This window comes from Pararge aegeria, chromosome 5 (assembly GCF_905163445.1).
Source record: "Pararge aegeria chromosome 5, ilParAegt1.1, whole genome shotgun sequence".
In the NCBI taxonomy this organism is placed as follows: Eukaryota; Metazoa; Arthropoda; class Insecta; order Lepidoptera; family Nymphalidae; genus Pararge; species Pararge aegeria.
This window is the reverse complement of record NC_053184.1, coordinates 10,831,529-10,845,137: the sequence shown is the minus strand read 5'-3', so window position 1 is coordinate 10,845,137 and position 13,609 is coordinate 10,831,529. Positions and strand designations below refer to the sequence as shown.

The 13,609-nt window shown below is 35.2% G+C and overlaps 1 protein-coding gene across 1 annotated transcript in view; it reads right to left on the bottom strand.

Moving 5' to 3' along the window:
* Positions 1–13,080, bottom strand: part of LOC120623817 (paired mesoderm homeobox protein 2B-like) — a 50,866-nt gene extending 37,786 nt beyond the window's left edge. Inside the window, exon 1 of the mRNA XM_039890075.1 lies at positions 12,852–13,080. Coding sequence (XP_039746009.1) covers positions 12,852–13,080 — 229 coding nt within the window. The remainder of the gene's footprint in view (positions 1–12,851) is intronic.
* Positions 13,081–13,609: the final 529 nt, after the last annotated feature.

The window sequence follows — 13,609 nt, the reverse complement described above, 5'->3', positions numbered from 1 at the left end:
CATGCAAATTGTGAAACCAACTTCCATCCGCGGTCTTTTTACTTCATTTCGATGTGGGATTATTTAAGCGGCAGATAAACAAGTGTCGCAAAGGCTGGCAACACATTGGCGGTTCCTCTGGTGCTGTTGATATTCTGAGGCGATGGTTTCACTTAACATCAGGTGAATAGCTTGATCATATCCTCGCCATTTATTTATAGTACATGATTCCTCCAGCAGGGTCAAAGAGGGGATATAAGTTTATTTCGCAAAATGTAGTTATCTATTGAACTATGAGTCGAATTTGATAAATCTTTTGGCCCAATTCTTAAGAAATTTATATTATTTTAATCATCATGGCATGACTCTTAAGAGCCAAGCAAACGTGGTAATTGTGTGGGTGAGTGACAAGACGCGGTATGTCAATGAAGATATGTGTAAAATAGTGGTAAAAGCGTGCATAGGAAACTGAACGAAATTTTAAAAAACTGCCAGTCAGACAATAAAATTAGTTACTTATGATTTTGGGACTAGATATAAATATATCATTACACACAGCATTATCATACTTGATATTATTAAAACAATAGAAAATACCTTTCTTTTACAGCGTTCTCGGTACCATGTCCAATGTCCATGTTGAACCATTTAGTATAGATTATTTTTATCAGTATTTTTTATCACCTAAATAAGCTATTTTTGTAATAGTATGTGATAAAAAGTGATGGGAACACTTTACAGTTATTAGAAGAACTGTTAAAATATGGAAGAATTACTAACGTAATGTAGGTTGTTGCAAAGGCAACACAAATAAAAACACTTGTCAGTAATTTAAATATTACATTCATGTTATATAACAAATGCTTGAATCAGAATAGTAAAATACGATCAGTGATTAATATATATATATTAATAATATATATACATTGATGGATAGACCTTATAGTATTAGGGATCATAAAGGCGACCCTGGCATATGCAACTTAAAACGAATAGACCTTTTTAAATAATCAACCTAGACTGGGAGGTCTCCAGTTTTTGTGAGGCAGTGACTACTCTACAAGTAATAACATATCACTGGCTAGTATAGAAAAAATAAAGAAAAAGATAGAAACCCCGTAGCGGTGGCATGTCGCGTGTTAGTATCGATCGTAGCTACGCCGCTACGCCTTGCTACGTAAGGAAATGCACTCTTTTGTTGTTCTACTCGTTCTACAAGCTACGCGCTATGTTGGTTATTTTTATATATCTAGATAACGCCAAAGTCAAGTTGTTGTTTATTCTATGGTTTAAACAATATAACATCTACTGAATATAGTTTTTTTGCAAACGTATTCTTCATGGACAGAAAGCCGTAAACCCAAACAAAATTAGTAAGAAGTCTTACAGTGTGATTAGACGCAAAAACTAAATGTCATTATCATTGTGAATAAAAGGTGCTCCTAGTACTGTTAAAGTTTAATAATAATAATTGATCAAAGAACTATTTATTTGATTGTGAACGTAGCAATGGTAAAATGGATCGAATGTAAAATAGTACTATATAACAGAAAATAATGTTAAGCAATAAAACCTATAGAAATTAGTAGAAACCTTTGCTTTTGTAGGCTTAATAGTATCTACAGGATACACTAAAGGATAAAAGCAATCCCAAATTCCGACAAGGTCTATTCGATTCAAATATCTGATCTAGTTTCACTTTTATTATATTGGTATTTATTAATTATCCTATTTTATTCATCAAAGAATATGCACACGATTTAGCACAATCATAAATGGCTTGCCTTTGTTAAAAGTTTGCTCTCGGATACCATGAACGTTGTTACTATTGAATTACTTTTAGAACAATGTATGTTAGGTCAATTATGAATTATTTCAGTCTGGCTTACTAAGATAGCATAAACAATATGGTATAGTCGTTGATGTCTAAACCCATTACCAGAGGCATAAAGTAAAATCTCATGAAGCTGTTTAGACATTAGCCGTGCGGACGTACGGGTGAACCGCAGACCGCATCGCAGCGACAATTACCTCAAATGAACCGGAATTAATCGAGACTCGCTTCTTGGGCGAGCTGCGGTCTCATTTGCATTATTAATAGAGGGGGAGCGCGGGTTGCAGGGTGCGGGGAGCGTGTCACTGCCCGCGCGTCGCCTCCCCCCGCAATTTACGAAACCTAATGAAGAGGATCTCGCCAAGATGTTTCTGTTCTTATGACGTTTAATTCGAGTTTGCAGATCGTGGGTCAGGCGGGAGCTCTCATTGTTATTGCGACCTTTATAATTTTATAGATCGTCCCGAAAGACTACTGGGACTGCGTACGGTAAATATTCGGAACCGATGGCAGCTTTTTATGAACTGCCTGACATACTATGTACTATGTTACGATAGAAGAGGCTCGTAAAAGCCATATTGGTAATATATTAGGGATAGAGTTTTATTTATAGCATAGTAGCATAGAGGACGCTGCGGCCTGTTCTCAGTTGCATTCCCTTAGTCGCCTCGCACGACACCTGCGGGAAAAGGAGAAGGGGTGGTGACCACTGCATTCTGATCTGCCATCATAAAAAATAGTTGATGAACTTTGACTATTGGTCTATATATTATGCGAGTATTTTCATTTTAGATAGCCAAACCATTGAAATTCTGTTTTGTTTGGACGCCGCTGAAAATAAAATAAGTATCCAACACATACAACCTGTACTATTAGCATAAATTCATCAGCCAAGAGTTTCACATAGAACCGGGCGTTTGTGCGAATTTAATTATCAGGTAAAGGAGGAATTAGTTATGGGTTTCTTATAATATAACCAATAACCATGTTACTTTCACTTCCAGAAAACTTAGCATCATTCTACTCTTATGTGCTTGCTATGCTCTATACTAATATTAAAGAGGGAAAACATTTTTTGAATTGTTTGTTTCTTGGTATCCAATAGGCTCCGAAAGTACTGGTCTGATTTTAACCATTTCTTCACCAAAAGAAAGTAGTAACAAAGGCTGTTATTTATTTTCATTAACCTAAAGCAGCAAAATGCTTCCTATAAATTTCATAACTTGGCGTGCGCTGAGAAATCTAATGATGATACATAAACATTGTGTATCTATTAATAATTAAAGTACTTATTTTAACCTAAAAAAGGTCCGCGAGGAACATGTCTAAGTATAATAGTTAACTCCCAATAGCAATTTTGTTAGATCGCCGGTAGAAATAAAAGTAAGTTAAACTTAATACTATAATATTAGTGTACTATGTAATATTATAGTATTAAGTAAAAGTCAAAGTCAAAAATATCTTTATTCACTAGCACTTTTGATGCGTTTTCATGAGAATTACACGGTAGTGAGATGATGGAGATAACCATGTTCGTAAACTTAAAACTAAAGCTACGAGGGTTCCAAACGTGTCCTGGTCTAAAAAAGCCCACAGCAAACTTAGCAGGGTGGTTTTTTTTGTAATCACCATCTCTTTATTCCAGTCGGACATTTATTGTAAAACTTATCGCAAGTTAAAAAAATTAAGGAGACCTAAACAAAAAATAATTGAAAAAAGTTCTTTTTCATAACTAAACCAGATTTTTTTACAAAAATTCACAATTTAAAAATATGCTTTCAAAAAAAAAACTGGGACACACGTCGCGGGCAACAGCTAATAAAAAAAATTATCTTCTAATATACAAAATACTGTACGCCCTTGTTTACCGATTAGGGTGGTATTACAAGCCATACCACATTATCTGTTTCTACGTGACATTGTAACGGAACCCCTAAAACGCTGTGCGGCCGTAGATATCAGTAGCACCTGACCAGACTGGTGAGACAGCAGAAATTATAAATTTCCATAAAGCCCCTGCTGGGGATCGAATTTGGGACCTCCCAAATATAAGACAAATGCACCAGGATCCCCCCTGTTGCAGTCAAAATTTATAAACTAAAAAAAACAAGTTGCTAAAACTATGTCTCATAGTTACGCCAAATACGTTGGCTTACGTATAAACTCATTAAGCGGAGCACGTGGTGCTAATTAATCGTCAGACGCCGATTAATTCACAGGTGATATGATCCATGAATCCCCCTACCACCCTTTACACCCCCACCTGTTCCACCCGGCAATGTTCCGCTAATTATAAGACGGAGCGACTTGAGGGGGCCTGGAGAATCTACTGCATTTACACTTGGGTATCTTTTGATGAATTGTTTAAAAGAGAACTTACATAGATAACTAAATAGTATAGTAAATTATAATTTGACTACTTTATATATTAATATAAAGCTCAGCCAGATGCTCTTATTAGTCGTATTTTGTTACGAATTCAATGCTTTTCTGTGATTCTTAAACTTTTGGTTAAATAATTTTCCACACTTAAGATTTCCCATTGATGATAAAATTACGTTATCGAGCCCATTTACCTAGCGTAACTGCACTGTTTATTAATGTATCAAAATAAATAAAATTAGTGTCGGTCCGAGATTTCGATATAACCTTTTATTTGGCTTATACATATATACAATAAAGAAGTTTGGGATTCTTTGTCTGTCTGTCTGTACCGTGGGCGAATTTTCGGATTGGCTCGAGTACATCTGGTACGAGTTGAAAGAAAATGATATCTGAGACTACTTCTTTAAAATGGAAGATTGAATGGATGTTTATTATTTCTAAGTTTGAGATATTAAATAACAAGTTAGATTAATAGATTTAGAGAAATAGACACTTGTCTCTCGAAGCATATTTTTACAACAAACAAATGTAGCCAAAGATCATCAAAAATCATTGAAACATTTAATTTAATTTACTCTTCGGAAAAAAATACACTACCCGTAAAAGAAACCAGCTAGAAAATTTGCACAACCGAGGTATCAAAGCGAGGAGTTAGTAAATCGTTTCGCTATCCGTCAGAAAGCCGTGGTTCATTTTTCTCGCGTCACGCGCAAAGTTCGCCAACATCCATAATGCAGGCGTTGTCGGCGCGTCATCGCGGCATATTGCGCAGGAAGGGTTAGGATTAATGGAGGTCTAAAAGGAGCAGAAAGCGTTCTGTTGAAAAAAATTCAGACGTCTGTCGTTTTGTCACCTTTGTTAACCAAACTAAATTTCAAATTTTATTTTATCATCATCACCATCATCATAAATGCCTCCGCTTCGTGCCTCCGCTTGGATCAAAAGCTTGGACTCACCGTGCTGCTCAATAAGTGTTTGTGATCTACTTGTATTTGCATCATTTTGTTAATAAAGAGTTGAACTGTTTAACTTTATGGTAGCGACAGATATTCGTTTGGAAAGTGAAATTGTTGAGGTCAGTTAAATATATACATATATATGAAAAATACTCATGACCAACAATAAAAAGCGTAATTAAACAATAAACATTATCTCAAGCGTAAAACTTAATCCGATCATGGAACAAAAGTACGTAAAGCTGTAAAAAGATAAGAGTGATACAAAATGCCAATATATGTTATATTTGCAAATAAACATGTAGGTAAATTCCCGCAATTGCAGCAATAAAACAGGCACTCTGAAACCGAAGTTAAATTTTCCTCTCGACGACGGGACGTGGGCACTCGTAAAACGGTGTAAGAATGATTACAACAATATTATCTTTTCATTTTGTACCAATATAGTATAACTACTTATACCTTACGCACTACTACACGGATAACATCAAATCAAGTGTAGCTTTTGAATTAACTTATAATGCCCTTCTAAAATAGTTTATAGTCCCCAATCCGTATTGAAGTAAATGTGGCTATTAAAAAAAAATCTATATATACTCTATATACCTTATAACAATTAGCAGGCCTGCAATAAGCGGGGGAAAGTTGTCAAAGATGTTACTCTAATTCTGAAATAAAGAGAACTTTGTATTTGATGGAATGGATGTTTAATATGTATCAATTGTTTAGGAATTCTTTCCAAATAAGTTATATCAATGTGATGACTCAATTTCAAACTTATATCATCCTTATCAACCCATTACTACTACATACTAGAGGACACGGGCCTTCTCTTAGAATGAGAAGCGAAACTTTGCACGCTTTTGAGAACATTATCGAGTACTCTGTGGCATAAAGGACGTTTTCTTGTAACATTGATACAAGTGAACATCTTAATATAATTGCTTAAAATCCAATTGACTCCGAAAAGTTAGTAAATGTGCTGGGGATCGCACTAAGTCCCTCAAAAAGAGGGGTGAAGTCTTACGTAAAAAGTTAGTAAGACTTTATCTATCACCTTCTCAATTAAAACTTATATACAAATTAATAAACTTTGGTGGGTAATAAAAACTAAAAACAATAATCTATGTATTCACATTGTCATATCACATTACCATTTCCAAAAATAAAAGCAGCATCTCTAGTGGAGTGTGGCGCTACATTGTAGAAGTTACGAGCGCGGCTTGCGACGCAGCTCGACTGTGAGATATTGCCTTTTTTATGACCCACTCTACTATACTATACTTACTGGGACAGAACAGATCACATGATGCGATAAAATATTGCCCTCCGTGCCACCAAATTGAATTAACCCGTCCACTTGCATGCAAAGGCGCGCCGACGCGAATAGGAATGGCGATATTGGTTTAGGATACGTACCCAACTATTGGAATTTTCCCTCTGCGTTACAAATCAAATCGAATAAACATCCGTCGATATACTTCGAATATTGTGTTCAATCTACAAGTTTCGGAGACCCGGATTCAAGGATGTCTTTTGGACTGGAAAACCTTGTTAATGATTCAGTAGTTCCTCGCTAAAGTTGGTAACATCGTCGTAGCTAAGAAAACATTAAGTATAATAGCTAAAAGCGTTGTAACGATCCGTTCTCTTATTCTAAATGTTTTAACCCCGTTTTAGGCATAGGCGATATTTATACAACCATGAATTTCCCTAAATTCAATGTGGTAACATTTTGTAGTATTACAATGAAAACATTAGGTACAGTAAAGTTTTCTGTGATAAAATTGAAAGTAATTAAGATATTCCAACCATGGACGGATCTTATTTATATCTCTTAGATCCATAAGCGTTATAAAAACTAAGAAGAAACTAAAACAAACGTATCTCATCAGGATTATACGTAATAATTATTTAATTTAACAAAATTCAGTTTGTATTTAAGCAGTTTAAACTAAAGACCGTCAGCAATCAGATATCGCAACGCAACCACAATATAATTCTTGTAATTGTACAACAATTAATACGCAAAACTTGTAATTAATTTCTGCGTGATTAACGGGCATAAGGCGGGTTTACTCAAGATTACGTGAAGAGAATTATTGTTGCGTGGGTGCTCGCGGGTGTGAGGCAAAGTTCGAGGGGAGGAAGTCTGCAAGGCGCAGGTTGAGATCCGCAAGGCAAAAGCAAGACTGGCTCGCAGTCCTGTCCTCCCTCTAAGATTCTCGTGGACGCCGCCGCCAATTAGGAGCGCAATCGCTCACGCGGCTGGAACTTGGCCCCCTCACCACCCGGCCCGCCCAGAGCACTCTTTGTTTCGTGACGTCGCAACCTTGTTCTGGTTCCCCCATCATCCGACACTTGTACAGCGAATGAAAACGATTTCACTTTGGAATTCTAGGGGAATAACATGTTAAAAAGTTTATGTAGTTATTACTAATATGCATGTTTTATATTTACAGAAAACTTTTGCATTGATCCCATTACGACGGCCGACTGGCGCAGTGGGCAGCGACCCTCCGTGTCCTAGGCCGTGGGTTCGATAAAATGTTTATGTGATGAACATGATTGTTTTTCAGTGTCTGGGTGTTTATCTGTATATTAGTATATAAGTATTTATATGTATTATATTCATAAAAATATTCAACAGCTATCTTAGTACCCATAATACACGATGGGGCTAGATGGCAATGTGTGTATTGTAGTATATTTATTTATTTATTCATTAATGACAAAAACTCAAGGTCATTTTTCGTCATCGATATCATTCAGTTACTTTGAGTTGGAAAATACTAGTAGCATGTATAACGAGAATCTGTAGCTAAAATCAAAATTTAGTATTTTTAAAAAGGAGGTTTTTTTTCTAGGGCAAAAATTGACGGACCAAGAAGATCAGCAGCCATAAAACTGAGCAACAGGGCATACAAGGAGCACGTCCTGGTACATGCCGCCTTGTGTCCATCAATTCGAGTACGTATTAAGCGTTATATGCAACCACACCCTTCAGACCGGCTGTTTAGTGGCATAAAAAAGCACTGCGATAGTACTTCCCCGGACGAGCTCTGTCACAAAAAGCTCTACTGAGAAATGCTTAAGAAGGATGTTTTTTTTGGTTGTTATCTTAGAACGCAATCATAACAATTTTAAAAACTCATTTGAAAGGATGTACCTACTTTATACTTTCGATTTCGGCGCATTGGCGCAGATTGCAGCGACCCTGCTTTCTGAGTGGGAGGCCGTGGGTTCGATTCCCACAACTGGAAAATGTTTGTGTGATGAGCATGAATGTTTTTCAGTGTCTGGGTGTTTATATGTATATTATAAGTATTTATGAATATTATTCATAAAAATATTCATCAGTCATCTCAGTACACATAACACAAGCTACGCTTACTTTTGTCGTAGTATATATATAGTATAGTATAGTATAGTATATAGTATATAATTTCATTAAAAAAATATATCAAATTTGGTTCAGTAGTTTGGTTTTTAAATTAACTGGAAAATATGAGATTCCATTACTTAGATACAGTGAAGACAGTTTTTTTTTAATATTTAAATCCAATTATCATCAATACATTCCCAAATCAATTGAATTCATGCATGATTGATTCATTCCATTGATTTATTTTATTTATTAAACTTTGGAAAATTTTGGGAACATTTTTTGATAAACTGCAATAGTTAATAAAATGATACATAAGTGCTTAGTATTTTAGCGCTAGTTGAATAAAGAACATTGTAAAGAATCCTTTTCTTATCCTCTCTCTTCTCTCGTCTTATAAAATGAGAGTAGGTACCTACCGACTTGACTAATGGAATTGGAAGCGATATCTATAGATTAGTCAAATAATGAGCCTGCAGCATGAGGAACTGAGCTAGCACTGATGGGTTCAATGATATGTACTCATTTTTATGTAATGTACGCATCATAAGTGCTACTCGTATCTATGAGCCTACTTTGAAAAAAGATATTTTTAACAGCAGCAGGGCAGGGCAGCTGAAAATTCACGCAGAAAATGTATGTACTCTCTTAAAAATTGTATGGCGGTCAAGATACAGACAGACAGACAGACAAACAGACAAAAATGAAAAAAATAACAATGTTGGCTTTAGAATCGATTATAAAAGGCCTGAGGAGGATTATAACGCCGAATCATTTGCGGCTGTTTGCCCTACACATTACACTACATATACATAATGTTTTACTGAATATATAACAAGCTGTGCCCCGCGGCTTCTCCCACGCAAATTACGGGACGCAGTGTACTGCTACATAGTTGATTACAATTGAATACTTCTTCAATCGTATTGGTAACACCAAATATACAAACCTATATTTAGCAGAGGTATAAAATATAGCAAAGCAACTTCCTACAACTTATTTAAACAAACATCTGAGGTGTGGCATATATTTATATATCTGTTTTTGCTTTTGGAGCTTTAATCACCTACCATTAGAAACCTTGAATCACATAACCTAAATAATATTACAACCTATTCAGTACAAAAATAATTATTAAAATCAGTTTACATTTGAAGGAATTATAGTGTAAAATCATTACACACCGACACCTCTTTGCCAAAGAAACTGGAATAAATCCTATATCCTTATCCTTATCCTTCCTCATGCAAAGTTTCATTTAATTCAGTAGTTTCAGCGTGGAATTTCATAATATTGATAATATCTTCAATGTACAATTCGATCTGTTACAGTTTTATAACCATTTAGTTAGAAAATTGTCATATATGTTTACTATGACTATTCTGTCAATCTCATTTAGCAGGACTAAGTACCTCCAGGAACAGAGAAATCTCTTACATTGATGTGTAAGACACAACTCTACAAAATATCATGTGATATTTTCAGGGCGAAACAGACTCAACTCAGTTTGTGTTACAAAATATAAAATAAAAAAACTATATTGATATAACATTAAAATTTATCAAATTAATTTACAAGTGCAAGTCTATTGAAATATGAACCTAAAGCTGGTTTCAAATAATATGTTTAATTCAGTTTGGCAATTTTCAAATTAGCTGTTCATTTTTTTTTCATTCTACTGAGTGATAAGGTTGAAATTTCAATTAATGTGAAACGAATAGTTTTTCCACACTAGTCGATGATATAGACTTTTGTGCCCGGATTCCAACGAAAAAGAAAGCCCTTTCGAGTTACTTAGATGCGAAATCGTTATAATATTTAGTTAGTCAGACTTTTTCTTTTTCTTTCGCTATTTTTTTTGTTATTTAAGTTGAAGCAGTGCTTTAATTCTTTACATTTTTATAAGCGAAATCTATTTCATTCAAAGCGTTAGCTACTTTTTAAGTACGGAATATGAAAACAACAATAAAGATTAAAATCCATGATACACTAAATAATTTTGTTGTGATAATCTTCCAGGGACAAAATAATCGCCGCGAAATATTTTTTATTTTTATTTTATAAGGGAGCAGTGTAAACTTCGAACACATTATGTATATTTTTTTGTTCACCAGGCGACCAAATATTGCCAGTATAAATTATAGAATAGAATAGAAAAACTTTATTGCAACACAAAAAAATACAAGGAAAACAGTTATTTAGATATCTTTTGTATTTAAAAATATCTCCCTCGCATATTGACCATCTTTAATTTTAAAAATACATAGAAACTACTAAAATGTGTTATTTGGAGGCCTTTATTCTACAGAAGCTCTCGACTTTGTAGAATTTCTGATATCACTTGTAAGAAGAATTCCATCAGTGCCTTTGTCCAGATAGCCGGCTAACGGCAATTATCAACTTCAGTTCATTTGTTAGATAGCGGCATGTTAGATGACGACCCGAAGAGAGTGAAAAACAAATATTTTATTAGTGAAGTTTCAAATCCTTTATATATTGTATTATATATACAATATATAAAGGATTTCAAACTACGTTTTTGTTCAAGTAAGTTTTCTCAAAAAAAACTTCCTACCCCGTTGCATTTCCTTCCTAAGAGTGTTTGAGAAATTAAAAAAATAATAAAAGAGTAAAGGTATTTATAATTGGATTCTAATGTTTATGGATAGATAAATCATATAGTTCAACCCCCAAGAGCTAGATTTCAGAGAAAAAAACATAACATAACATTAATAATAAAAATTAACAAATTATTTACACCTCTAATAAATTTATTTTCATCTCTAAAATAAGTATTATAGAATAAAGACTTTTTAATAATCTACATGATTTTTTCGTTCCTTTTACTTCAATAACATATGAATTTTAACAACCGTAATCGTATTTTATCCGCCTCATGGGTAGAATAGGATAAAATCCGATCGATCAAATAGATCAATCCAATCGAGTCCATTGGTGCGATGATATACCATTCAATAAGTCAATCAGTCACTATCCTTTAAAATAAATGAAAATACTTTTTATGAAGGACTCTTTTGTTCTTCTCTTTTTTTATAAAAAAAAAATTGTATGAGACGACCAAACTTAGCTGACCAGTTAGGTGAGATGTTAAATAAAAATTACATTTAAATACCCTTTTCCTTCTATTTAAACAGATTATAAAGGACAAGAGAACAAATATTGATTAGTGACTCGTTGTACAAGATTTGTACCTGCATTTTTACATTTTTTTTCATTTATCTTTAACTGTTTATTAGATAATACATATTGGTGCGTGCATAGAGGAGAGAAAATCTCCAGTACAAGTTATAAGCCTATCCTTGAGTATTTATAACTCGTATTGGATTTCTTCATTTTGTATCATCTGCATACCCTGTGCATACCCTTTATGCACGCCACTGGTGCCACATCCTATATCCACATACCTGCCCTCTAAATTAAGTGTAGTATAAGTTACACGCTTGGGATTCAAGTAGTTCCCAAGCGAATAACAAACTATAAATGCGTTTGATGCCTAATTAATGCAAAATAGGATATCATAATAAATCAATACTTTAATTTATTGTTTTAACTTCCATTACATAGACTTTTTCTACAATATGGAGAATAAGTCTAAGTAATGATATACATATATTTTATTAGGTTATAATTTCTAAATGAAGATAGGTCTATGGAATAAAATGTCAGTTTGATATAGTTGGTATAGTGATTAGTTTACAGATCCATGTTCCATTTTACTCGTCCTTTAAAAGTTATAACAATTATTTCTATGGTACTTGGCTGCTACAAGCCAGAGTAATTTGATAGTTAAAGAAAGAATATTCTTTCTTTAACTATTCTTTCTGCGTATTTATTTATTGTATGTATTTCAAGTACTTAAATAGAAATACTTGTATAACATTATTGATTTATTAAGTATACTTATAATAATATCAAATATGAAAAGTAGTTAATACAAAGAGTAACATAAAAGAACCTAACGGTAAAAGATATAAACGCATTTTGCTATCACCTGCTACGAATGCTACGCTCCGTAGCACAAAACAATTCGAATTAAATATATTTGGAACCTACACTTATATTGTTTACTTTAAACATAAACAATATACGTGCATTGTTAGTATTACTTGAAGTTGTGACTACATTACAACTTGAATTACCTTTAAAAAACAAAGGAATCCATTTATCTTTGTGGATTCACATGTATCGAAAATCCTATTTTTTTTTTAGGGGGATATTTGGCTATTTTGTAACTGTACAAATTGATGGACTATAAGCAGAAGACAGATTTGCGTGATCTGTTAAGACTTACGTTGCAGATTCATCGCCGGCGGGAATATGTGATGATTCCTCATGGCTGCGTCCTGCGGGCGCGCGCACTGTGGCGGTGGCGGCTGGTACCGCATGCCCTGGTAGCGGTAGGCGGCCTGCGACATCTGGCCGCACGAGGCCAGCTCACCCCACGATAGCTCACCGCCGCCTGAGCCCAGGCAGCCACCGTCAAACCCGCCGCCGGCCCCGCTCAAGTACCCGTACTCCATACTGCAAACTATTTACCCGAAACACTTCCTATCATCGGCCCAGAAACCCAGCTGCCGCTTCGAGCGGCGCGCCGCGCGGCACGCGAGTTAACACGAGGTCGCGAAGGCTCACAGCCACATAATTGGATGAGCGGTTGTGTATATCGAATTATGCCGATTACAGATGGTATCGGATCGCTAGGATAGTTTTTGCCGGCACGGAGGACCGTGCGCTCGCCCCACTTGAAATCGAATGATAAGCCTAATTCAATAAGGGCGAGCCTCGAGGAGGAGGCGGGGCTGCACCCCCAGGAAGGCCAATGGGCGCGCCAGATGGCCGGGGGCGCCGCCCCTTCGTCCCCCCGCCCTCGCCCCGGCCGCGGCACGCTCGAGGGTGCATGTCACGACACTTGTCTACTTTTCTTTTCGCCGACAGTTTCTTTGTCATTGAGGAAAATAAAAAACTTGTAATTAACGACCCAGGTAGATACTAATGAATGACTGTTGGTATATTTAATATGAATTTATACTGCAGCCCAATTTTATGATA